The 27,715-nt window shown below is 34.8% G+C and overlaps 1 protein-coding gene across 2 annotated transcripts in view; it reads left to right on the forward strand.

Moving 5' to 3' along the window:
* Positions 1 to 13,419, forward strand: part of LOC144968537 (NADPH--cytochrome P450 reductase-like) — a 47,840-nt gene extending 34,421 nt beyond the window's left edge. For both annotated transcript variants that reach the window (XM_078906999.1, XM_078907000.1), the window contains 6 exons: positions 1,341 to 1,459; positions 2,325 to 2,506; positions 3,234 to 3,383; positions 5,198 to 5,468; positions 7,042 to 7,267; positions 8,367 to 13,419. In XM_078906999.1, the coding sequence (XP_078763125.1) occupies positions 1,341 to 1,459; positions 2,325 to 2,506; positions 3,234 to 3,383; positions 5,198 to 5,468; positions 7,042 to 7,267; positions 8,367 to 8,511 (1,093 nt within the window). In that variant the 3' untranslated portion in view covers positions 8,512 to 13,419. The remainder of the gene's footprint in view (positions 1 to 1,340; positions 1,460 to 2,324; positions 2,507 to 3,233; positions 3,384 to 5,197; positions 5,469 to 7,041; positions 7,268 to 8,366) is intronic.
* Positions 13,420 to 27,715: the final 14,296 nt, after the last annotated feature.

Here is a 27,715-nt window from a genome sequence, read left to right on the forward strand (position 1 = left end):
TCTTTATTTCTTTTCCTGCTATTTGGCAGGGGAAGGGGTCTTATTCTGCAAATAATTCTACTTTAGGGGCTGTTTCAATAACGGGGGGGGGGGGGGGGGGGGGGGGGGGGGGGGGCATTCGTCATCCTCTCATCCCAGGGGGCGTTCCTTATTTTATTTTTGAAAAGTTGGCAGCTATGTATTTTTGTTTTCTTTCTTTCTTTTTTCCCCTGCTATTTGGGGTGTGTGCATGGGGGGAGGGGTGCTATTCTGCAAATAATTCTACTTAAGGGTCTGTTTCAATAACAGCGGCCTTGTAATTTTATTTCTTTACAATTTATAAAATAAGTTCATTATATGCTTGAGAGAACACACAAAGAATGATTTATAGGATGGCGGTTATATCCATGGAAAGATTGAAGTAACCCAGGTGTCATCTGCAGTACAACGCAGCAAAGTGAGGTAGGGCGAGGAGATGGGGGTTGAACTCTGTACCTTCTGGATAAGAAGCAAAGACCATACTGCTATACCACACTGGCTCCCAGATGAAGAATAAAGATAAATATCAATTGTATGTTATTCAAAGCCTAAAGCACATGAATTTGAACCCTTGGAATTAACTATCATAAACTAAATCCTATTTTTCATGAATGAAAATAAATTCATGTAAAATACCTCTCTGAGAAAAAAATAACTACTTCTTTGATGTATGGGAATTAAATGCTAAGTCATATTTTTCAAACCAAACTGACATTTTCAATAAATATCAAATGGGTCATCTCCCCCCTCACCCCATTCCCCGCTCCCCACCTCCCCCATGGTTCGCATCGTCTCAGGAATGTAATCTTCTCACTCCCATGAGTTCCATTTTCCTTCACACCTCACTGCTCGTTTTCATTTGCAAAGAAAACAAAAATCATCAAACAAAATCATCCCATTGCGATGTGAATGTCACATCACCACTTGCCATACACACACACACACACACACACACACACACACACACACACACACACACACACATTGCTCCCTCTCTACCCCCATGCCCTGATTATTAGTATATCATAGTATGAAAGCGGTCTACCAGAAAAGGCAGGTGTGTAATAAAGCTCTCTAACTCAAGAAATGATGAAAAAATAATTTTATTCAAGTCTCCAGTGGGAATGCTCTTCGGATTTTGGTTACTTCGTTGTAGCTGAAATGTGTGATTATGAACTCTATTAATATGAGTTGACTTCAATAATGTCATATAGAAATAAAAACCGGGTTTTTTAAAGTTTTTGTTGAATCTGAGGTTTTGCTGTATCACAAGTGCACTCTAAATGTGTATAGCTAATACTTTTGTATGCTTTTTTCTTTAGGTATGAAGCAGGAGATCATGTGGCAATTTATCCTATCAATAACCTGGAGACTGTTGAGAAGATTGGAAAACGACTCAATGTTGATCTAGATACAGTGTTTACACTCAACAATGTTGATGGTAAGTTTTTGCGGAGTGTATAAATTTGATAATCATACTATGCTATATTCAATGCAATTAACAAACTGTAACAAGGCAATTTGTGCAATATATTGGGTTAATGAAATGAAATATATTCTGATTGGATTGTTACTTCGACCATCTATACAGATTTTGAGAGTATGTACAGATCTTTTGTTGACCAATGGCCAACGTTGGATTTTTGTCTCAAGATTAAGATTTTTCAATCAAATTATAGAGAAATATTATATATATTAGTGAAAGAGTTGCTATTTTACTCAGACATGGATTTGAACTTAATTGAACACACTGCTTCTATTTTTGAGCATTTAAAAGAAAAAATAATGGAAACCATACCTTATGGGCATGGGTGAAAGTTCGCCGGAAAAATCCGGCATGGCCGGATTTTTATTTTTGAAAAAGAGGTCTCCCGTTTTTTTTTTTGTCTGGCCGGAATTCGAAAATGAAAAAAACCGGCAACTGGATCACTACTGTAGTTTATATAATTAACCGCACTTCTGTTTTTTCCTCTTATTGGTAGTTGCAGGATTTTTTTTTCTGAGCACCTGCCTTTGCAGGATTAATATCATTGAGTAACTTTCACCCATGCTTATGGGTTTGATAAAGATTTTTTTTTTTCCGAATTAGTTGTTTTTGAAGAAAATTAGATTTTTTGTTAGTTGTCTGTAGCTGGTCTGCCTTTCTGTGAATGTTTCACCCAACCTATTGGGATTATTATATGTTGAATTTTTTCTCAGAATCTAAAAAAAATAATACATACAATGTCTTCCTTCCAAATATATTTACACCAGTCTTTTTCAAATAATTTGATTTGTTCTGTTTCTCTTATCCACCTGTTTTACAGAGGATGCCAGCAAAAAGCACCCATTCCCTTGCCCCACTTCTTATCGAACAGCCTTGAGCCACTATGTAGACATCAATATTCCTCCACGCACTCACGTGCTTGGGGAACTCGCAGAGTACACAGACAACCCAAAAGACAAGGAATTTTTGACCACAATGACACATGCCACGGAGGAAGGAAAGGTAGGATTTGTTTTTGTTCCTCTAATAGTTCTGAATATAATTTCTTTATTGTTTTGATGTCTTGTCTTTGATATATGTATATGTTTTAGGTGTAGGGCTCATTTTATGTTAAAGACTTCATGGAAACTTAATAGATTTCATTGAATTGTTTTATACATTTTTGTTTTTAAATAATTATTGCTATTTCATGAAATGAATTTTTTTATTCATTTAATTTTATTTTCTTCATTATTATTATTTTAATGATTTCATGCTAATGAAGGAATGTTTAAAAGACGCCAAACATTTTCTGGCATAATTTATATCGGGTGTGAGAAAAAAAATTGGAAAAGTTTAGCCTGTAACCGCCGGACCATACCTGGTGCAAGTCTGTAATTTCATCCTAATCAAACCAACTTATTAAATTTTCTGTACACAAAATTTCTGAAAAATTAATTGAGAAAAATTTTTTTGACTTATGCTTTAATAAACACACCTCAAATTTGCCCGAAGATTTTGACGTAATTTTCAAAATTTGATGTGATCTGTCAATCCCCCATTTTGCTTTATGACTAAGTGTAGCATTTTTTTTTAAACAAGATCCAATTGGTTTTCTCATATCTTAGATTATGATTCAATTCCATGAAATTTCAGGTAATGATTCTATAATGTGCCTTTTTTGGATTTTTTTGTTGTTGTTTTCTTTACAAATGCATCTCAAAAAATGTGTCCCTATCTTTTTCATCAGAAATTATACATGCAATGGGTGCATGAAGCCAAACGAGATATTCTTGCCATCCTTGAAGATATCCCATCCCTTCAGCCTCCTCTCGATCATATATGTGAACTTTTGCCAAGGCTACAGCCAAGGTTCTACTCTATCTCGTCCACTCCCAAGGTAATTCAAAGCCTGGATAAATAGTTAAATTAGTATCTACTTCATATTATTGTATATATGTTAATGATTCATGGACCCAATGCCTCGTGACAAGTTATGTAGACTTCCTTGTTCTTTGCCCAATGTGACTCTACATCTATGTCCTCCTCAATCAGCTTGAGGTTGGAATTTATTACTCAATTGCAGTTTGAACTGGTCATTCTTTTCCCCATCTAGTGCATTCACCTGAAATTTTCTTCTTGTGTGTGATCTGGTCCCATGTTTTTTTGAGTCGGAGCTTAAGCTTAACCAATAGCAGGTGGTGGTCTGATCCAACACCTGCCCCTCTCCGTACTGTCACATACTCTAATCAACGTCTGAATCTTCGGGAGATACAAAAATGATCGATTTGATTCTCTGTCATACCATCTGGTGCCTTGTGTTTCCTTTTATGGGGAATCGCTTATCCTCCAATCACCAAACTGTTGAATGCACAAAAATTTGCAAATCTCTCACCATTGTCTTTCATCTCTTTCATGCGGCCCATGATACTGGGTGGGGTTCCTGACCTCCCATAGCGGGCAGGGAGGCACTTACTGTCTTCTGTTCCGCTATATCTGTTTTCAAATATGCTTTCTGTCTTTGGCCTGATACCCTAGCCAGGAGGGAAACAGTCAAATATCTGGTTTTGGGAGATGATGTTTTTATCGTCTTGTAAATCATCTCTCTGTTATGCACTGTAGTATGTTTTGTTTACATATTATATATGATTTGTAAACATTTGAGAGTATTCCTCTTAGTGGGGACTAGTGCTTGCGTCTGGATGAGACTTTTAGGTGATCTCAAACTAAGTACTTTGATATTTTGCTTTTGGAATCTACATCTATTCCCTATTTGAACCAATTCTCCTTTGTCTTACTTGGGTGCTTTATTTGTAATTCTTGAACCTTTTTGCTATCCCATTTTCTTCCTTTTTACTGGCGCTGATATGATCTTAATGTGTTGCAAGCGCAGTAAAACCCTTAAAAACAAACAAACATCCCATGATACCTTCATAGCATACATTATCCTGTCCCACTTTAGCATTGGCATCTCCCATCAATATGTTGATGTCCTTCCTCGACAACGTATCAATGACTTGTAGCAGACTATAAAATCTATCTTTGTCCTCTTCTGTTGCGTCATTTGTTGGGGCATAGATCTGTGCAATGTTTATGTTGATATTCTTACTCCATGTTGTAAATGACATTATGACGATCCTTTTTCCGTGTTGTTCCCATCCTCTCAGTGGGCAAAGTTGCTTAGAATTATTCCTACTCCCTGTGTATGAATCCCATCCCCTCTCCCTGAATATAAAATCTTCTCCCCAAACTTGAGTTGTTTCTGTCCGGATTGTATCCACTGGGTTTCACTTACTTATATGCAGTCTGTGTCTACTCATCTCTGTCACAACTTGAGAGCTTTTTCCTGATTCATACCTGGTGCAAACATTCCACATCCTGTGTTTCTGTAACAAATTGAGTTTTACAGAAGGGGTGTTAACCCTTTGACAACCCCCAATCTGGAGGACCAGGTGACTCAAAAAGGGGGAGTCACACACCATTAGTCGCCTTTTACGACCCACTGGGTTGGCATTGGGCTATTCTTGCACCATCTCTGTTGAGGGACCCGGTACACCACACAGGAGATCTGTTGTCATTAAGAAACATATTTTTATCTTTTACAGGTTGATACATCTATCACTAAAATAAGGGTCAAGAATGTTCTATTTCTTATACAAATAATGATGTGATAATATTGGTGAAATGTTTTAAAACTGAATTCATCATTAACAGGTGTACCCCAAGAGTATTCATGTAACGGCTGTCCTTGTGGACTACATAACTTCAACCAAACGACATAGGAAGGGAGTGTGTACTTCGTGGCTGAAGACTAAAATACCCACAGGAGATGAACAGAATCCTATCAGAGTTCCCATTTATGTCCGCAAGTCCCAATTCCGCCTCCCATTCAAAACTTCAACTCCCATTGTTATGATTGGCCCAGGTACGGGATTGGCTCCATTCCGTGGATTTATACAGGAGAGAGCCTGGCACAAAAAAGAGGGTAAGTGGCTGGAGACTATTAATCAAGTAATGGTAGAATTAGTAATTTATTTGTATAGAGAGCCTTTTATTGATAATGATATTGCATTTTTCTCCTTGAAGCCAAATCTAATAACTGAACTGTTCAAGCAAAAGTTTATTTTTATTCTTTGCTTGTCAAACTGCCTTAAAGCATGACTTAATGGAATTAGAGCAGTATAGATTTATTTTTGTTGTTGTTGTTATTATTATTGATGTTATTATTATTATTATTATTATTATTATTATTATTATTTATTATTATTATTATTATTATTATTATTATTATTATTATTATTATTATTATTATTATTATTATTATTATTATTATTATTATTATTATTATTATTATTATTATATATTATTATTATTATTATTATTATTATTATTATTATTATTATTATTATTATTATTATTATTGTTATTTTATTATAAAACTGTACACTCAACGTTGTTAGTATCAAGATCCTTGTGTTCTCTTCTTTAAGAGGTGTGTAATGAAATTTGAGTTTGTATTGGAATCTATTATCATTACTTATTTCTTTCAACCCTGAGGTGAAATTTGCATTTCCACCACCAGATGACGGAAAGTGGATTAAGCCAGTTTTTTTAACAATGTATTAGCTTTAGAAAAAAGCTGTAGCCACCATATAAATAGTAAAACTTTTACAAGTTATATAGATATATGTTCATTATTGAACATAGACAGTAAAATACGTAGTTAGATGCATGTGAAATATCTATGGTGTGTTTTTCATGATATTATGCAACAACCATGGGGTAGAATGTGTAAAATATTGTTTACATTATTTTTGCCTCACAGGGATGTAAAAATAATCGACTTGATCACATAGTGTTGAAATGGTTATAATTTTGGCTACTTAGAAAATGCAGATAAAAAAGATTTAGGGGTGTAGAGAAGCATATATGTTCCAAAAGAATCAAGAATAGGGGGAGGGAGGGGGGGTGGCAAAAAATAAATAAACATAACTCATGACAAATCACATCAAGAAACTAACAATACATTCACTTTTACTTCCATTGGATGTGAATGGAGTAAAAATTACCACCATCATTATCATTATCATTTATCACTGTATCACTTCCACCCACCTGTAGTTCCTGAGCTTCTGTTACAATCTTCTCATGATCACCCTTAGAATGATTTGTTTATTCATTGTTAAATTCGTTTTCCACATTATTGTCATTACAAATAAATATATCGTTCGATTTACTATCATGAATTTCTTTATCATTATCAAAAACACCTGGGAGAGTTGCTTATGGTCGACCATGTTGACAAAGGTAATGAATTGAGATCAGTGGTACAGTAGGCGATGATAAATGAAGTGTATTTCGTGTATGAGTATCTAGAATGCTAATTGTTTTTGTCCATGTAATGTCACAAGGTAAGGTGTAAGGGGACAATAAATGAAGTCTTTCCAGTAACAACACTGAGAATGTTTATGTGTCTGATCTGTCATCAGGTAAAGTAGAATAAGTCTATTTCCTAAATGAAATCTAAGAACGTTATTGTGTCTGTGTTTTGTCATTAGGTAAAGTGGTAGGCGACACCATCCTGTACTTTGGCTGCCGTAACAAAGCAGTTGATTTCATCTACGAAGATGAAATGATGGACTTTGTTAATGATTCAGCACTCAAACTGCACACAGCATTCTCCAGAGACACAGCACAGAAAGTGTATGTACAACACTTACTGGATCAAAATCAGAAGGAAATCTGGGATGTGCTAAACAACAATGGACATATTTACATTTGTGGGTGAGTATTGATTTAGTCAAGAGAGTTATTTATTTGATTTTATAGACCTTAAGTTAAGATCGTGAGCAAGGTGTTGAATTACAGCGTTTAAATGCAGTCCCATAATACCTGTAGGGACATTACAAAGAAATTATGGCCAATTTATGAGACCTGGAGAAGCAGGCATCTGATATTTCTCCTCTGTTTAAAATGGTAAAGTTTATCAAATTTTGTTTGGTTGGTTTTTAAAAAATTAACTTTGTTCTGCCAAAAATTGCAATCAGAGTTGGTGAATCACTTGGGTCTGTCTTCAATGATAACTTTATGTAAATATTTTATCTGTGAAATTCCAGTTTCTTGTTTTTATGAGCATGTGGAATTGCATGATGCCATATTTCTTCTTGACCCTCAAGATTGTTGTCTTCATGTCTGTTCACATATATACCAATTTCTTGTATAAAAATTAGAATCAACTTATTACTTAGGCAATGGAGTGATCAGCAGGATATCGCACACCTTTTTTTAACAATCAGAAACTCAAATTTTCAGGGCAATGTTGAGAGTGGCTGTCAAAATGAACTGATAATTTCCTATGTTTTCCCTCATAGAGTAGAAATGTATTGGAATAAATACGTTTTATGGTTGTTAGACCTTAACTTTTACTATAAAATCGGTATAATCTTTTCCACTAAAAATAAAATGGACCAAAGATTTGTTAAAGAGCAGAATTTATGGGTATGCCTGGGTGCTGCTCTGCATAGCATTTTGGTCAATGCTTTGTATCAAGAAGGTACTGAGTTTGACTCTCCCTGCATTACTGTGTGACCTTGAGCAAGTCACCTCACATCAGCTCACTATGCGTGGCTACACAGATTAGGCTAATGCCCTAATTATTCAAATTTTCCCTTCAAATAATGGGCTTTTGTTATTTCTGTTACAAAAAGTGAAATTCTCTGTGCTTCTGGGATGACTATAAAACATGCCGAATCTCTGGTAAATTCAGCAGTTTCAGGAATAGTCAATATCCTTGCATTGTAAACATTTTACTTAGAGGAAAGGATGTATACCTGAACTCTCTTGTCAAGATGCAATTATCACTTCTCCTTGTTTGTGTTTGCAGAGATGCCAAGAATATGGCCAAAGAGGTATTGGGCATGCTGATCAAAATACTGATGAATGAGGGGAATATGAGCACAGCTGACGCTGAGGACTACATCAAGAAACTACAGACTAGGGGACGTTACTCAGCAGACGTGTGGAGCTAACCAATTTTTGTGACAAACTGATTTTATAAATTTTTTTCCCAACTTATATGCAGTGTTAATACCTTCGTTCATGTCAGATTTGTACACAAAGTATACTGTATTCAGATTCAATTAAAACTCAATGTTTGAACATGGCCTGATTGATAAGATTAATTAAGGAGAGGACTATGAGAACAACACTTACTTTCTTTGTAAAATCAGTAGTTATTATATTTCTACTGTAAATTTCTTTTCTTCCGCACTCTACTCCTTTTTTATTTATGAAATTATGTTGCTTTAACATTTGTTTATTTGATAGTAATTGAACAAAATGTATTTATATATATTTGGCATCAAGAAGGCCATTTTGACCATAGTCTTCTTACAGTAGGAATTTTCATAAAGTTTTCGGTGATCAATTTGGAAGTGCAGTAAGCTATGGTTATGAATAACATATAGTATGTTTATCAAATATTTTAGCATTAAATTTTGTTGTGCTCTTATTGTGATATCATATTAAAATGATATATTTATAGTTGGAAGTTGAGAGACTGGAAGAATGAAGTTCCACTTTGTGGTCAGAGTCTTGATTTTTATAGTTTACAATTTCAGATAAATCAAAGAAAATTTATGTTTTTGGAGGGGGGGGGGGGGGGGGGGGGGGGGAGAGTATCCTGCCTCATAACACCTGCTGCAGTAGAACACTCGTCTCACAAGCATAGGAGTCTGATAAAGTATTGTGGCACAGTTAAGGTTTTTTCAAACACAACCTTCACCCACTCCTTCCTGACCACCAATTGATTTGCGTATCTGGGTCTATTAGACCTTGTGCTAATTACATTGTGATAAGACCTTTTCTAAGGGTAACAATGTATCATTGCCATCTTCAATTGCTACAGATACCGGATTAACTCCAACGTCATAAGCCTTATGACTCTGATGAATTTTTTTATTTTTTTTTTAACGTTAATCATTTAATCATGCTCTCACCCTTTATTCACTCTTTCTTTTCATCTTTAGCATTTACACCACTTGTTTTGCTGGTAATGTCCATTCACATTTTAAATTTTTACCAAAGTTCGGAGGCTAAAGATAACAATTATCATTGAGAGATTAACATTTTAATTTTTATTGTAATCTGAAGTGCTGGAGCCCATCAGGTAAAAGTTTTCTGATCATAATTTTTTAAAATATTTTTTTTTCAGGTTGTGGAAGTATGGTGAATCTGCTAGAATTTCTTTAGATTTGTTTACACGTTGCTTCATAAATGTGCATTAAGAATGCATATAATGTTGACCTTTGTTCATTTAAAAAAGAATACTAATATTAAATCTTGACAATAATATTTATGATAGAAACTTGATCTGTTGGACCGAATCATATGTGATTTAGAAACTGATTACTATGCAAATCTAGATCTTATGTTTCTTGGTCTTGCTTTGACTGTAACAACAGAATCAGAAGTCTGCATATCTTATTGACAAAATGATCTTGACTTTTTACAAACATATGCAAACAAACTCCAGTTAACTCTTATCAACAATTTCAAATTTGGCGAATCACTCAAAGTGACAATTTGGGGAGTAGGCTCTGGTGAAAGTTATAAAAATCGGAAAAGGTGTGCAAACAACAGTGCCAAGAAAAAAATACCCCCCCCCCCCCCCCAAAAAAAAAAATTAAAAAATCAGCCTGCCTGAACTGGGAATCATATCTCAGACCTCATTACCAGTCAGAAACAGCCTACGTTAAATGGGGATCAAACCTCAAACCTCCTGAATTTCGGTCAGATGTGTCTTACAATTAATCCAGAGGTCTGAGGTTTGATCTACTGTCAGGGCAGGATGATTTTTTTTCTTTCCTTTTTCTTTCTGCTTTGCCTGGCACTGTATCCTAAACACTTTAGATTTTTATCTAATCATGGAAACCACATTACACTGGTTTTGCCTTTAGTCACAGGGATTGAATCGCTGGATAGTTAAATAAGACAATTTGCTCAAGAAAGAGAATGGGCATATAACTGAAATGAAATCAAAAGACCGGGCACTCATATGGATTCGATTTTTAAAATTTGTTGTTTTTTTGTTTGTTTTGTTTAACCCAAATGCAGTTTTGTCATACGTTGTTTTTGCAGCCAATAATAGACTTTGAAAACTCCCATATACTAAGCAGGATTGACAAATTAATGTTGTAAAAATGCCTTACGAACTCATTGCAAACAATGGTGATAAAACAAATTTATCTAAAGATGCATTACTGAGTGTAAATGGTTTTAATAATAAAAATGGAATTTTGAAAGGGAATATCTCAAAGAATTGAATGGATGTGTGGTGCTGATGATGAAGTGTATTAAAAGGAAGTTTAATACTGAATGTATGTTGTATTTACATGATAAATATATAATTTTTATATAAAAAAAAGATTTTTATATTCCAATCACAAAATATAACAATTAAGGAGTACGCGTGAGTGTGAATGTGGCCTTGGTGCTCAATTTATTATATATATATTTATTGCATTTACACTTGTTTATCATTTTTTTTTCTTTTATTGTTGTAAGTGAACATACAAGTATATTATTTCATTATTCAAAATGAGAGTTGATATTGAAGGTATGATGTGTAATGATAAGGAAATTCATGATTACAGATGGCCTTCCTTTCAAATCATGTGTGTTTATGATTCGTAAAATTGTATTTATTTGATTTTACTTAATTTATTTTTGTATATTATAGATTTTTTTGATTTTTTTTTTTTTTAAGGTATTTTATTTTATATATTTGATGATATATCTGAAATCATAGAATAGCTATAATATGTACTGTAGTTTCACAAACTTTTTTAAAATTTTATCAATACTATTCTCTTTGAAACAATTCTATTGATTTTTTCACTTTGACGTGATTTGAATGTTGATTTTTCATAATTTGAATGTTGAATGACTAAGGTGAGCACACCATTCCCATTGACAAGAGGAAAGTTGCTTGGACGGCGGTTCTCATATCTCATCTGTTTGAGACTTAAGATAGTTGATAATAATAGAAGAGTTGTTAAAAGTGAAAGAGAGCAGTGATGACTTCAATCTTGTAACTTGATTCTAAAAGTAAAGCATATATTTTGTTGAGCAATAATGCACCTTTCTGATAATTACGGGTTCTGATCGATCAGTTTGCAGAGCACACTCAAAAGAGACTGGTTTCGATCAAATATGCTGTAGAGATTTTTTTCTGACCTCTATGTCTTCCCCGTAGCGATTTAGTAGCTGGATCTGTTAAATGGGACAAAAAGTTATTTGTGCGAGACTAGTGTCGGATCCATAGGTAACTTTGATCACAAAATATAATATAGATTACCACATACTTCTGGGTGGGGTTCCTGACGTCCCATAGTGGGTAGGGGGGTACATACTGTGTCTTCTATCCTCTTATATCTGTTTTCCAACATGCTTTCTGTCTTTGTCTTGGAATGAGATTACTTGGTTTTGTCCTGGTCTTGGCCGGAGTCCTAGCTGGGAGTGGGAGGGAAACAGTCAAATGCATAATTATTGTTTTGGGAGATGATATTTTTTTCCTTGTAAATCATCTCATTTTTTTTTAAACTCTCAAAATCATAATTGTGAAAATTTGAGTGTTTCTCTTAAAGGGATCCTGTGCTGGTGTCTGGTTGATACTTTAAGATGATCTCAATTTAAGAACGTTGACTGGGTGGGGATCCTGACCTCCCATAGGGGGCAGGGAGGTACATGCTGTGTCTTCTATCCCTTTATATCTGTTTTCCAATTGTTTCCTGTCGTCTTGGAATGAGATTACTTGGTTTTGTCCTGGCCCTGGCCAGAGTTCCTTGGCTGGGAGGGAAACAGTCGAATGTATAGTTATAGTTTTGGAAGATGATATTTTTTTTTCCTTGTAAATCATCTCTCTGTTATGCATTGTATTATGTTTAGTTTACATATTATATTATATGATTTGTAAACATTTGAGTGTATTCCTCTTAGTTGGGACCTGTGCTTGTGTCTGGATGAGACTTTTAAGTGATCTCAAACTAAGTACTTTGATCGTGTGCTTTTGGAATCTACATCTGTTCCCTATTTGAACCAATTCCCCTTTGTCTCACCTTTTCTTTTGTGCTTTAATTGTAATTCTAGAACTTTTTACTAACCCATTTTCTTCCTTTTTACTGGTGCTGATATGACCTTAATGTGTTGGAAGCGCCGTAAAACCCTTAAAAACATAAAACACATAAGATCATTGATGGTATGCTCTTGGAATATACTTCTGTCCCTATTTGAACAATTCCTCTTTGTCTTACTTTTTCTTAGATGCTTTTATATATAATTCTAGAATTTTTTTACCATCTCATTTTCTACCTTTTTAGTAGCACTAATACTAATATGAGCCAAATGTGTCGCAAGGGGCCTAAAACCCTTAAAAACATTCATAATGTGTAATGTGCATTTTTGTAGCTTATTGTTCATCAATTTTAATATAAAAATGTATTATTATAAGGATCAAGAAAATAGAAATGAATTGAAACAGATATTACGGGTGTTCTGGAGCCTGATTGAGATCAAGTCTTGAATTTTTATTTTTACTCACCTAAATAATTAATTGCCCTGAATCGAAAAATGATTGCCCTCGGTTGAAAAAAAGATTAGGTGTCCCTCCCATCTACACAATCTGAGGCAAAGAAGCAAGCAAGAATATGCTAAAATCAAAATTACTTTGCAGATTCTAAAGGGTAACAGAAACATTCGTCTACTATTTCTATTTTTTTTTACTTCTTTAAACTATATTTTGTGATATTATGTGTTTGGGTGTGTTTTTTTTTTCACTAATAGTGCATACAGAATTGCATTCTCGATATAAAATTTGGATGTATGTAATCATATGTGGACCATTTACAGTACCATTAAAATTTTGATTTTCAAATTTGGTGAATGTTCTGGGGGTTTTTTGGGGTTTTTTTCTTTTATAGTTTTTTGTTTGTTTGTTTGGTGTTTTTTTTTGTTGTTTTTTTTTTTTGGGGGGGGGGGGGGGGGGGCATTTTTATAATGTTTTGAAATCAAATTAATAGTGCTGGAACTGGCAAGGCAGAGTAATGCCTCTCTGCACTCCTCTATCTTAGTCTATGTCCCTGGGCCTGGGTGGGGATCCTGACCTCCCATAGTGGGCAGGGGGGTACATACTGTGTCTTCTATCCCCTTATATCTGTTTTCCGACATGCTTTCTGTCTTTGTCTTGGAATGAGATTACTTGGTTTTGTCCTAGTCTTGGCCGGGAGGGAAACAGTCAAATGCATAATTATTGTTTTGGGAGATTTTTTTTTTCCTTGTAAATCATCTCTCTGTTATCTATTATTATATGTGGTATTTTTAATGTATAATGTAAGTATTTGAGTGTATTCCTCTTTGTTGGATTTTGTGCTTGTGTCCGGGTGAGACTTATAGGTCATCTCAAACTAAGTACATTGGTGGTATGCTCTTGGAATCTACATCTGATCCCTATTTGTTCCCAGTTCCCCTATGTCTTACTTTTTCCTGGGTGCTTTAATTGTAATTCTAGAACTTTTTACTATCCCATTTTCTTCCTTTTTACTGGCGCTGATATAACCTTAATATGTTGCAAGCGCCGTAAAACCCTTAAAAACAAACAAAACATATGTCCCTGGGTGTCTTCTATCCCCCTGTATGTTTTCCAATTGCTTTCTTTGTCTTGGAATGAGATTACTTAGTTTTGTCTGGGTGGGGTTCCTGATCTCCCAAAGTGGGCAGGGAGGTACTTAAGGTGTCTTCTATCCCCTTATATCTGTTTTTGTCTTGGAATGAGATTACTTGGGTTTTGTCCTGGCCCTGGGGTTTTGTCCTGGCCCTGGCTGAGAGGGAAACAGTCAAATGTGTAGTTAGTTTTGGGAGGATATTTTTTTCCTTGTATATCATCTCTCTGTTATGCACTGTATTATGTTTTATTTACATATGATTTGTAAACATTTGAGTGTATTCCTCTTAGTGGGGACCTGTGCTTGAACCTGGATGAGACTTTTAGTTGATCTCAAACTAAGTACTTTGATAATGTGCTTATGGAATCTACACGTTTCCTATTTGAACCAATTCCCCTTTGTCTTCCTTTTTCTTGGGTGCTTTAATTGTAATTTTAGAACTTTTTGCTAACCCATTTTCTTCCATTGTCGCTGATATGACCTTAATGTGTGGCAAGCGCCGTAAAACCCTTAAAAACAAACAAAACTTAGTTTTGTCCTGACCCTGGCCGGAATCCTTGGCTGAGAGGGAAACTGTTGAATGAAGCAATGTGTCAACATCACAAGTGACTACTGTGCTGAGGGATGGTAGAGATCTCACCATTTAAAATAAAAGTACTTTGAAGTACAAGTGGTCTCTTTCATTGTCCCATAATGCAAGACAAAAGTGTCTTTTCACTCCACAGATGAGGGTAGATAAAACTTTCAATTTCACTCTCATTCATTTTCTTGACACCTTCCCTCTCCATCATTTTTTTTTTTTGAAGCACATACTGGAACCAAAATAAAATTTTAATTAATTTCTTTAATACAAGAAAGGGCCCCACTTTGGAAAAAAAATAACCTAGATCTCGGTTATGTTGCTTTGTAGTGAGACACTCACCCAGAGACTGAGTTGTGCAAAGTTGAGTCCTTGGAAAAGGCTTTTTATTCAGTTTTTCATGATACTTCGGTGTAAAACGAGTACCTAGGCATCAGTGCGGTTATGTGCGGCTTTGTGGTCTAGTGGTAAGACATTCGTCTGTAAACCGAATGGTGCAACGTTGAGTCCTTGGAAAAGGCTTTTACTTTCATCATAATAATAATAAAATAATAATAATGCTGAAAACTTATATAGCGCTATAACTCCGAGACACCAGACTCTCATACTCGGTGGTGTAAACACCTGGCTAGGCTGTTGTTAACCATTGATGTCTCTGTCGGAAAAAAATTATGTATCGTCCTTCACGTTAAGTTGGCTGTTGGCTTGGAACCCCTGATAAAGCATTTTAGCATGTTAAGTGGATATTGCACTATACAAATGCTCAAATGTTTTTCAAAGTTCTGGAATCAGCTTTGGATATTGGTTCAATGAACACAGTAATCTTTATCGTCATGTGTGGCTTGGTGGCTCAGCAGTATGTCTTGTCACAAAAACCAAGTCATGAGAAGCATTTACAGTGTCCAGATTCCCCTTTGTCTTGCTTTTTCATGACATCTGAATCTATATCCTTTGTTTTGCTATTAAGGGTTTAAAAGCCTTTGTGACAAATTAAGGTAATATCAGCACCAGTAAAAGGGAAGACAATGGAATTCTAGAATTTAAATTTAATCACTCAAGAAAAAGTAAAGCAAAAGGGAAATGGTTCAAATAGGGAACAGATGTAGATTCCAAGAGCATACCATGGATGTACTTTGTTTTAGATCACCTAAAAGTCTCATCCAGACACCATCACAACATAGCACTAAAAGGAATACACTCAAATGTTTACAAAATATGTTCAACACAAAAATATAACTATTATTCGTAACAGAAAAGTAATTTACAAGGTACAATATATCTCCCAAACCCATCACTATACATATGACTGTTTCCCTCTCATCCAAGGACTGCCATGCCAGAACAAATCCAAGTAATCCGATTCCAAGAGAGAGCAACTCGGAAAACAGCATATAATGAATCCATTCAATTTACAGAAAATGCAAGATATTTGGGGGTCACAGTAAATTACAAAAGGAACTGGCATATGCACATTGCAAACACAACAGGCTCTTAGCTTTCTAGAGAGGCAACTCCTGCACTGTGACAAGTTATTAAAGAAGAAATTCTACGAGACGTGTTAGGCTCATGGAGTAGAGCAGTTCCGTATGGGACCCCTATACTATAATATACCAAAGCAAATATTGATGATCTGGAAAAGATGCAGAGAATAGGAGCAAGGTTTGTTAGTGCCAACTTCGTACCATAGGCAAGCATCTCGAAACTCAAGTGGATACCACTTACCGAAAGAACTCAAAACAAATTAATTGTCATTTACAAAGCCCTCAGTGGACCAATGGCCATTCTGGTTGATCAACTGACCTTTAAAAAAAGCAGGACATATAACTCCTCCATGTCTTTACCATTCTGTACTCTCGAATGGACGCACACCTTTATTCCTTTTTCCCCTCCACCATCAGGATCTGGAACTCTTCCAACCATTACGAAACAGTCTGGTTCAGTCAAGTGGTTTAGAACGTCATTGCCCATCACCAGATCTGCTCACTCCTGAGAAAACAGACAGGCCATTTAAATCTTCAATTTGAAGTTTTGGCCTCCACGGAAGAAAAAGAAAACGCAGGGCGGGCATAGAAGACATAGCAAGTGACCTCCTGGCTAACGTGGGAGCTAAAAGACCCCACCCAGCTGTTGTGATGTAAGTCGAGAGTCACCCAGAACTGCAAGCCCACAAAATTTGTTGTTTTTGAAGGGATAGCTGACTGTATAGACTAATGACCTATAGGTCCCAGTTCTAGTCATGCTGTGAACACTGCAATATTCAGGTATAAAAAAAAGTCAAATGCTGGCAAGAGCCTGTCGAAAAAAAATCATAGCGCCCATGCAAGTGTTGTTACTTTTCATCACACATGTCGAGTGTTGCTCTTTGTTTTGGACCCCTTGAAAAAAGCCATTATTGTGCTATATAAAACTCAAGATGTAAAAAAATATTCTTGCCACCCTATCAAATGGCAATACAGCAAAATGTTAAATGATCATCCCACTATCTGGTTCATAACAATAAATAGAACTATACTGTGTCTAGGAGTGTTCCTGGCAACGGTAAAGTCAGTGATTCTATATGGAGCAGTGACATGCCCTTGAGAAGCAACTGGACGGCTGCTACACCTGTATACTGCGGATGGCCTTCAATGTAAGCTGGAAAGAGCACATATCAAATGAAGAGCTCTACAGTGACCTACCCCCAGTGACCTCGAAGATACAAAAGAGAAGACTGAGACTTGCCGGGCACTGCTGGAGACACAAGGAGGAGATTGCAAGCAGTCTTGTGCTATGGGAACCACCTGAGAGAACCAGAAGCAGAGGCAGGCAGAATAAAACTCACATTGACTGTCTGCTAGATGACACAGGAATGGACAACACCCGGGAGCTGTGTACGCTTATGGAGGACAGGACAGAATGGCGAAGACTTGTGGCTCATGTTGGGCGGCCTAAGTAAGTAAGTAAGTGTCTAGGAGTGATGAATATAAGAAAAAGAAGTCAAAAAAGTATTGTGGCAGGGTTTGATTTTATTGTGATTTCTCACTCATTACATTTAAAACAAAAGTATGTGCAATGGCACAACAGCTCTGGTCAAAAGTCAAGTTGCAATCACCATAAACCACAAGACAAAAAAATAAAAATGCACAGTGCTTGCTTGACATGATTATATTGTTCAATTATTTTCTTTCATAATAAATTGTTTTTAAATTGTTAAGCGTCAAAGTCACTGACTGACTGGAATTTTATAACAAAAACTTGAGGAGCACTAATTCAAACATATTCTTAACTACGATACTTATTTCCAGGCATTATGGCATGGCCCCCAAAGTGTTATGGTGAAAATAATCTGAAAGAAGGCATATTGTCAACGACGACGATGTTAAATTTAAGCCCATAATTCTGTTCAGTAATCAGAACTGTAAAATATACATACAAGCTCTTTAACCTTTAAAAGTGTGAATTTATGATTTTATTTCCTTCAAATGGTTTTCATATTAATTATATACACTTATTAAAATCACAGACGTTCTCTGTTTCACCAAGCGAGCAGGAACAGTGATAACCTCAAAGATGTAATGGTAGCATGTCTGACCTGTAATCAAGAGGTCTGAGGCTCGATCCCTAGTCGAAGTGGACTGATTTTTTATTTTTTTTCTTGTTTTTCTGTCTGCTTTGTCTGGCACTGGTTCATTCACACCTTTTCATATTTCTATCATACCCCAGAGCCTGCTCCCTAATTTGTCCGAAAAATTGTAATATCGCCTAACAGGCGTCATGTCCCGTCCTACATGTTAAATGTTGCTTTTGACCAGGGACACTTTGTGGATATTGCGCTATATAAAGCTCAATTTAAATTTAATTTAATTTGTTACTTTAGCAGTGATGTGACTCGAACCTATTTGTTTTTAATGTGCAACAGCTTAAGAGCAAAACCCTTTTGGTTGCATTTCAAATGTCATCAATCATGAATCGGTTTTTGGTGAAAGAAGTTACTCCCCACAACACATTTTATGACCTCAGCTACATAAAATTGTGAAAACGCTTTTTAATATTACACATAATACCTCTGAGAAGAAAATTAAATAAATAATTGAAATTAAATCACGTTTTTGTTTTGTTTTGATTTTAGAAATGGCTAAATATTAATTCATACTAATTACATAATCACCTTATTTTCCATTTCCTCTGAATACAACTTGCAATAATTTTTGACATTTCAGTAAACCGGATTTCAATTATGAGCACAAAAGTAAACACTTGTTGATCTTTTAAATACAAAAAATACAACATCAAAAAAAAAAAAGAATATCTTATATATATATCATCATTATTACTATTATTATTATTATTATTATTATTATTATTATTATTATTATTATTATTATTATTATTATTATTATCATTGTTTTAAAATGAGGACAATAGGCCAGTGAGAAACAACGAGTTTTTTTAAGAGGCCTAAAGATAATCTTGTAACACAATGTACTAATGTTGACATGTAAATAAATCAACAATCAGCGGAATTCGTATCATTTATAGTTCAATAACAATAGGAATTTGTTTTCTAACTAGTTACTATAAATCATGGAACATCATTGCAGATTATCAAGGCAAACATATAATTACATATTGAACCTGAACACATACCGCAAAAAAAATATGAAATATTAATGCGGACGTATGAGGCATTATTTCAGTTTGTATTTTTAAAAGACTTAACAATATTATATTATAATAGGCCTATTTGTTTGTTTTTAAGGGTTTTACGGCGCTTGCAACACATTTAGGTTATTTCAGCGCCAGTCAAAAGGAAGAAAATGGGATAGTAAAAAGTTACAGAATTACAATTAAAGCACCCAGGAAAAAGTAAGACATAGGGGAACTGGGAACAAATAGGGATCAGATGTAGATTCCAAGAGCATACCACCAATGTACTTAGTTTGAGATGACCTATAAGTCTCATCGGACACAAGCACAAAATCCAACAAAGAGGAACACACTCAAATACTTACATTAAACATTCAAAATAAAAAATATAATAATACATAACAGAGAGATGATTTACAAGGAAAGAAATATCATCTCCCAAAACAGTAACTATGCATTTGACGGTTTCCCTCCCAGCTAGGACTCTGGCCAGGGTCAGGACAAAACCAAGTTATCTCATTCCAAGACAAGGACAGAAAGCATGTTGGAAAACAGATATAAGGGGATAGAAGACACACTGTGTACCTCCCTGCCCCCTATGAGAGGTCAGGAACCCCACCCAGTATTATAATATTTAAAAAGTTATCAATCTACAATGTGATAGAATTAATGAAAATTGATAATGGTACCTTTACTTTTTATATTTAAAAAAGGTCGCCAAAAGTATTTAAAAAATTATTTTGGGGGAGAGAGAGAGAGAGAGAGAGAGAGAGAGAGAGAGAGAGAGAGAGAGAGAGAGAGAGAGAGAGAGAGAGAGAGAGAGAGAGAGAGAGAGAGAGAGAGAGAGAGAGAGAGAGAGAGAGAGAGAGAGAGAGAGAGAATTGTTTAATTGCACTTGGAGCAACTTAAGTCTATTACGCATTGTACATCACTTGCAACACTATTAGGACATTTCAGTGCCAGTAAAAAGGAGGATGATAGGAGAAAAGCTGTGGATCTGAAAATAAAAGTCTCAAAGAAAAGTAAGACAAAGGGGACTGGTTCAAATAGGGAGCAGAGAATCCACGAGCCATCCATCAATGTGTCTATTTTGACATAACCTTGAATATTGTCAAAAGTTTTATAAAGAAGAGAAAAAAAACCCGACTTCCTGTATAAAGTGTTGATTTCCAGCGGACTGTGCAACACACACTTAGGTAATCAGGAGATCTGACAGAGAGCCAGTTGGATATAAACAAATAATATAAAGCAGCGAGTAAAGTTAACTGATTTTGAAATCCCAGGCCCAGTTGTTAATATTCCAAAGCCCTTAAGGAATTTTCTACTGCTACGACAGACATACATTGGTGATATTCAATCAAACAATTGAAGACAAGAGATATTCAAACTTGGCAATAATGTATCTATATCATTCTCAATCTCCTTACATTGGGTGATCCCCTGAAGAAGGAATATTGCTCATTGTATGATTCAGCAAATTTAAAAAAAAAAAATACATTTATCAAAAGTAGATTAAATCCTATTTAAAAACATAAAATCTCAGAGGTCACAGAAATGGGCAATTTTAAAGACAAGTTGGCTATCCCATAATTTGTCAAAGCTCATGTTCACTTTCTCTCACTGTTTAAAAGAATGTCAAAGCAAATCTTGTTCAGTACACAATGAATGCGTTTTTCATTCTACCCCTTTTGTTTTTAAGAGTTTTATGGCGCTTGCGACACTTTTAAGCAGCAGTAAAAAGGAAGAAAATGGGATAGTTAAACAATTTTAGATTTAAATTAAAAGCACACAATAAAAGTAAGACAAAGGGGAATGGTTTGTTTGTTTGTTTTTAAGAGTTTTACGGCGTTTGCAACACATTAAGGTCATATCAGAGCCAGTAAAAAGGAAGAGAAAAAGTTCTAGAATTACAATTAAAGCACCCAAAAAAAGTGAAGGCAAAAGGGGAATTGGTTCAAATAGGAAACAGATGTAGATTCCAAGAGCACACTATCAAAGTACTTAGTTTGAGATCACCTAAAAGTCTCATCCAGACACAAGCACAGGTCCCCACTAAGAGGAATACACTCAAATGTTTACAAATCATATATAATATGTATACAAAACATAATACAGTGCATAACAGAGAGGTGATTTACAAGGAAAAAAATATCATCTCCCAAAACAATAACTATACATTTGAATGTTTCCCTCTCAGCCAGGCCAGGACAAAAACAAGTAATCTCATTCCAAGACAAAGACAGAAAGCAATTTGGAAAACAGATATAGGCGGATAGAAGACACAGTAAGTACCTCCCTGCCCACTATGGGAGGTCAGGAACCCCACCCAGAAAGGGGAATGGTACAAATAGGGAACAGATATAGATCCAATAGCATACTATCATTGTGCATAGTTTGAGATCACTTAAAAGTGTTATCCAGACACAAGCACTGGTTCCCACTAAGAAGAATACACTCAAATACTTACAATATAAATTCAAAACAAAAAATATAAGATAACAGAGAGATGATTTAAAAGGAAAAAATATCATCTCCTAAAACAAATACATTTGACTGTTTCCCTCCCAGCCAAGGACTCTGACCACGACAAAACCCAGCAATCTCATTCCAAAACAAAGACAGTAGCAAATTGGAAAACAGATATAGGAGAATAGAAGACACAGTAAGTGCTTCCCTGCCCACTTTGGGAGGTCAGGATCCCCACAGAGTCTAACCCCTTTAATCTTAAAAAAAAGACAGATCTGGTACAGTAAAAAATTTCATCCGAGTAACTTTTAGGAAACCTGAATAGTCCATTTGTTCTTAAAACTGACCGAATAATGGCCATCACTCATATAAAATTTTAATAAAATAAAATTAATCAGTCTCTTGCCATGACAGAATTGCCATCACCTCTTGATATGCCACTCTTCAACCATTATTATGTTTGTTTTGTTTTTAAGGGTTTTACGGCGCTTGCAACACATTTAGGTCATATCAGCGCCAGTAAAAAGGAAGAAAATGGGATAGTCAAAAGTTCTAGAATTGCAATTAAAGCACCCAAGAAAAGGTAAGACGAAGGGGAATTGGTTCAAATAGGAAACAGATGTAGATTCCAAAAGCACACTAGCAAAGTACTTAGTTTGAGATCACCTAAAAGACTCATCCTGACACAAGCGCAGCTCCCCATTAAGAAGAACACACTCGAATGTTTTCAAATTATATATAATAAGTAAACAAAACATTTGACTGTTTCCCTCCCAGTCAGGGTATCCGGCCAGGACAAAGCCAAGTAATCTCATCCCAAGACAAAGACAGAAAGCACTTGGAAAACAGATATAGAAGAATAGAAGACACAGTAAGTGCCTCCCTGACCACTATGGGAGGTCATGAACTCCACCCGATCTTCAACCATTAGATGCACCCAGAATTTTCTATTGCCCCTTTCTACAAAAATCCTCAGCCCAGCCAGGTACCAAAAGTATACTTTCATCCTAAAATGCAAGATACAAGAGATTGATACCATTACAGAAAAAAAACAAAAAAATATTAATAATTAAAAACAAATAACAAAAGGTAAAATTGAAAAACTCTTTATATTTTAGATGGAACAAGTTAATGACAAGAGATGGTTTCCACTTCCCCAGGATGAGACAAAAGGTAGAAAAGGATGCAGAGGACCACAAAATATTGCCCATGGTCAACCTCTATGCATGCCAATATAGTCGAAAGACGTGATCATTTTTCTTATCTGACATGGTGAAAAGTTATTGAAAACACAGGTTTCCACTCCTCAGCCATGAGACTATAGAGGAAAAGAGAGTCAAAAACCGTGTAATGTTGCCTGAAATTGTCGAAAAATGTGAACACCAAAGACACTGGGACAAGCAAAATTGAAAGATAAATCCTGAATCACATCTACTCTGAAGATTTTAATGCTGGTATTTTTTCCCACTTAGTAAAAAAAAAAAAGATGTTTTAAGATTATATTTGGCATTGTACCACAAGTCATGTAACTCATTTCATAAATATATCAAATAGTATTTATCATCCCCATCATCAAAGTGATGAAATAGATGAAATAACTTCCATTTGTCACTGCACTGAAGATGAATTTCTAACTTTCACAATTACAGCTTTGAGCGTGAATCTCAAATGAAAGGAAGAAAAAAATATCATGAAACGCATTCAATTACAAAAGTTTATTTTAAGGATCATGGTCATTATTGAAAATGAAATGAAAAGGACGTTTCAGAAACAATATATGTCCTTTCATAATTTGAATGTCACAAGAGCATTATAACTGCTATCCCTAAACGACTCACAACAATGAGTGGTTAGCATTATGTGTCTCAGGTTACAAGATTTTGCTCATAATCTATAATTCCTTTTGATACGACTCATTAACCAAAACGCAACATATTATAAATATAAAAGATGACCATTCTAAATTATAAATAAACATAGAGGAATGAATCAGTTGAGACAAAAAAAAATGGTCAAATCTACAAAAATGTCAATGTCATGATTAATAAAAAAAAACAATAAACATAATTTTTTTTTTAAAATGTTTTCTGGAATGTTTCATGCAAAATTTTGATCAGCACTAAACGATTTATAAAATCAGCGTTCAATATGTCCACCACGTGGAATACCTCATCATTTAAATTCAACACAAATTTAGTTTTCAATCATGATAACACGTGACCCATTGTCTCAAATTAATATGATGATTATGATGGATGATTTAGATGATGAGAGATTGATTTTATAGCCAAGAATTGGTTTAAGTATGTCATATTGAACACAGCGGAATCCTCATAAAGCCAACACTGCTGAACCAGAAAGACAGGTTGAGTTTCCCCAATGATTGGAACACACTTAGATAAAGTACAGAAAATTTGAGACCAACAAGAGGTGTTGCAGAAGTTGACTTTATGTGGAATTTCACTGTAGAAATAATGGTATTTAAGAAACGAAAATTCATTTTTTTCTTATTTGCATTTGTGATCATTATAGTTTTAATTGTTCAGTCACTTTCTAACATCTGGCATACGCTGAAATGATACCATGGTGAGGCAATGGGTCATATTGTTACAGTGAATGACATAGTCAGATGGTGAAAAGGTTTGAACTGAGATATTGCCAAGTTTAGTTAGAAGGTCAATTTTTATCAAAAATGAGCTCTTGTCATAAATGATTTAATCAACTCTTTTTGTACATCTGCAGGAAAGTATCAAAACTTAATTTCACTTCTAAATATTTTTTACAGCTAGTCAAGTTGAAAAATTATGAAATTTGAGAAAAGTTGCTGGATACCTTTCCCATACATCTGACCATAACTTCATGAAAATTCACCTAATTGACTTCAAATAAAGATTAAAATGCTCTGGTGAGCATATTCTTTCAGAAGATGCAAAAATATGAAAATCCAAAATTTTCACCTTCCGACTGATTATGTCATGTACTGACACACACACACACACACATATATATTATATATATATTATATATATATATATATATATTATATATATATATATATATATATATATATATATAATATATATATAAAATATATAATTTATATATATATATATATATATATATATATATATAATATAAATATATATATATATATATATATATATATATATATATATATATATATATTTATATATATATATATGTAATACGAAGCAAACTCTGCGAATGAAAATCTGGAAAACCTGCACTCACAGCCATCTTTGCTGTGATGTTTTGAACAATCTTATCATCGTCTGCTTCCTGCAACCATCAAATGCAGGACAAGCCATTTAGATATGGAACTAAGCATCCTTATTTTGAGGCTAAAAATGACAAATATATTAATTCACAATTAATTAAACAACCAATCAGAAACAAAACAAAAACAAAAAAAAGGTAGCGGTTCAGAAATAAAAACCATTGCTCAAAAAGAAAAGTATCTTAAACACATAATCATATTATTATATTATTATATAACAAAGATAACTCATGTAAAGAGGGACAGGAATAAATAACACTGAAGCAGGTTTTTACACAAGCAAAAAAAAACAACAGCAAAAAGTGAAATAAACAAATCCCATTAGATATCAAGGAATTGAAATTACAGTGTAGCTTAATTATTGCAAATAGCTTGGAGCCAGCATTGTGTCAGGGATTTCCAAACTGGAAGAATTTAGAAATCTCGAATCGAGCACAGGGAATCATTAACATATAATATTTCAATCATATCAAATATGGTCTATCACCTCAAAACATTATCATTTAAGGGGTAAAGCACATGGCAAAAATTGTTTTATTGTAAAAATGAAGGGTTTTAGGTTTTATCACTTTAAAAACATGTACCTTTATTCTCCACTGGAAAAAGAAAAATTTAGCCCAAGTTTACTTTTTGGACAACAAAATCATTTTTTTTTTCGATATCTAAATCACCCCGTCACAATACTGATTTGAGGCAGTGGGTCACATATTCCATACTCCAGATTTCTGAACTACATCGTATGTGGATAGTTTGAACAATTGGAATTAAACCAGGATCAGTAGAAGCTTGGTGAAACAATTAAAAAAAAAAAAAAGCTTTTGACACAATAATTGACATACTGTAGTAAAAAGTGGGAATGTAGTCCACCTTAAATCATCGAGAATAATATACAAATTTAAAGTGTGTAATATGAAAATATAAAAAAGTAAACTTGCAACACAACTGTAAGTTTTGGATCGTCACTAGTACCGCAGAAGGGGACAACTAAGGCCAGTTGGGGTGACAAAATTCAGCCCCGAAATGTTTGTTTTTGTTTTTAAGGGTTTTACGGCGCTTACCACACATTAAGGTCATATCAGCGCCAGTAAAAAGAAAGAAAATGGGATAGTAAAACGTTATAGAATTACAATTAAAGCACAAAAGAAAAAGGTGAGACAAAGGGGAATTAGTTCAAATAGGGAACAGATGTAGATTCCAAGAGCACACCGTCAAAGTACTTAGTTTGAGATCACCTAAAAGTCTCATCCAGACACAAGCACAGTGCCCCGAAATGTGTTCCCATATTGAAAATTATTAAACAAATATGGTAAAATGTACATCATTTGATAGATTTCACCCTTCCATTCTTTATATGATAAATCTTGACACTGAAATAACCTGTCCGATGTCTTTGTCTTCTAAAGTGTCCAGAAGGTGCAATCTAACAATTGATGTACATTTTACTGTTTGTTTAATAATTAATCAATTTGGGGGCACACTTGGGGCTGGTCTTAGTCAAGCCATTCCACGGTCCAATAAACATGAAAGTCCTCATTCCTATCAATCCTGACAGTCTCTACAACAAATCAAAAAGGGAGCAGCAAAAAATGAGACTGAGCAGTTAGCAAATAGTTACAGTGCATCAGGGATATATCAACATTATGCTTGTTTTTATGTTTTTAAGGGTCTTACAGCGCTTGCAACACATTTAGGTTATATCAGCGCCAGTAAAAAGGAAGAAAATGGGATAGTCAAATTCTGGAATTACAATTAAAGCACCCAAGAAAAAGAAAGACAAAGGGAAACTGGGAACAAATAGGGATCAGATGTAGATTCCAGAGCGTACCACCAACGTACTTAGTTTGAGATCCGGACATGGGGAATACACTCAAATGCTTCCATTATACATTTAAAATAACAAATACATAAAAGAGAGATGATTTACAAGGACAAAAATATCATCTCCCAAAACATTAACTATGCATTTGACTGTTTCCCTCCGGCCAGGCCCAGGACAAAACCAAGTAATCTCATTCCAAGACAAAGACAGAAAGCAAACTGGAAAAAAGCTATAAGGGGATAGAAGACACAGTAAGTGCCACCCTGCCCACTATGGGAGGCCAGGAACCCCACCCAGAATATTATATGCTTATATCAACGTCAAAGTTCCAATGTTTTGCTACACAATATTAGCGAAAAATGATTTTTTAATAAATTAACACACATTTGACTGGAAGATGTGTATATCAACATCGCTATTTTATCCTTAAGATAATAATTGATCTGTGGGATACAAAACAAGAGATTATTGACCAGTGAGAACCAGCGAAGAGTGGAAAAATACTCCTCCTCTTCACACCCCCCCCCCCCCCCCCAATTTCAAATTAGTGCATGTCACAAATATAAGTTTTAGAGAAACCTGTTTAAGGGCTAAATGAAAACTTTCCCGTTGAAACAGAGTCAAAAGAACAAGTCATTCTCAATAAAACTGTTGATATCAACAGGGAAGTGTCCATCAATACAATCCTAGATTGTTTTTAAGTGTTTTACAGCGCTTGCAACAC

The sequence above is a fragment of the Berghia stephanieae genome, chromosome 3, assembly GCF_034508935.2.
Source record: "Berghia stephanieae isolate SIO BIC M18660-M18661 chromosome 3, UCSD_Bste_1.3, whole genome shotgun sequence".
Classification (NCBI taxonomy): domain Eukaryota; kingdom Metazoa; phylum Mollusca; class Gastropoda; order Nudibranchia; family Aeolidiidae; genus Berghia; species Berghia stephanieae.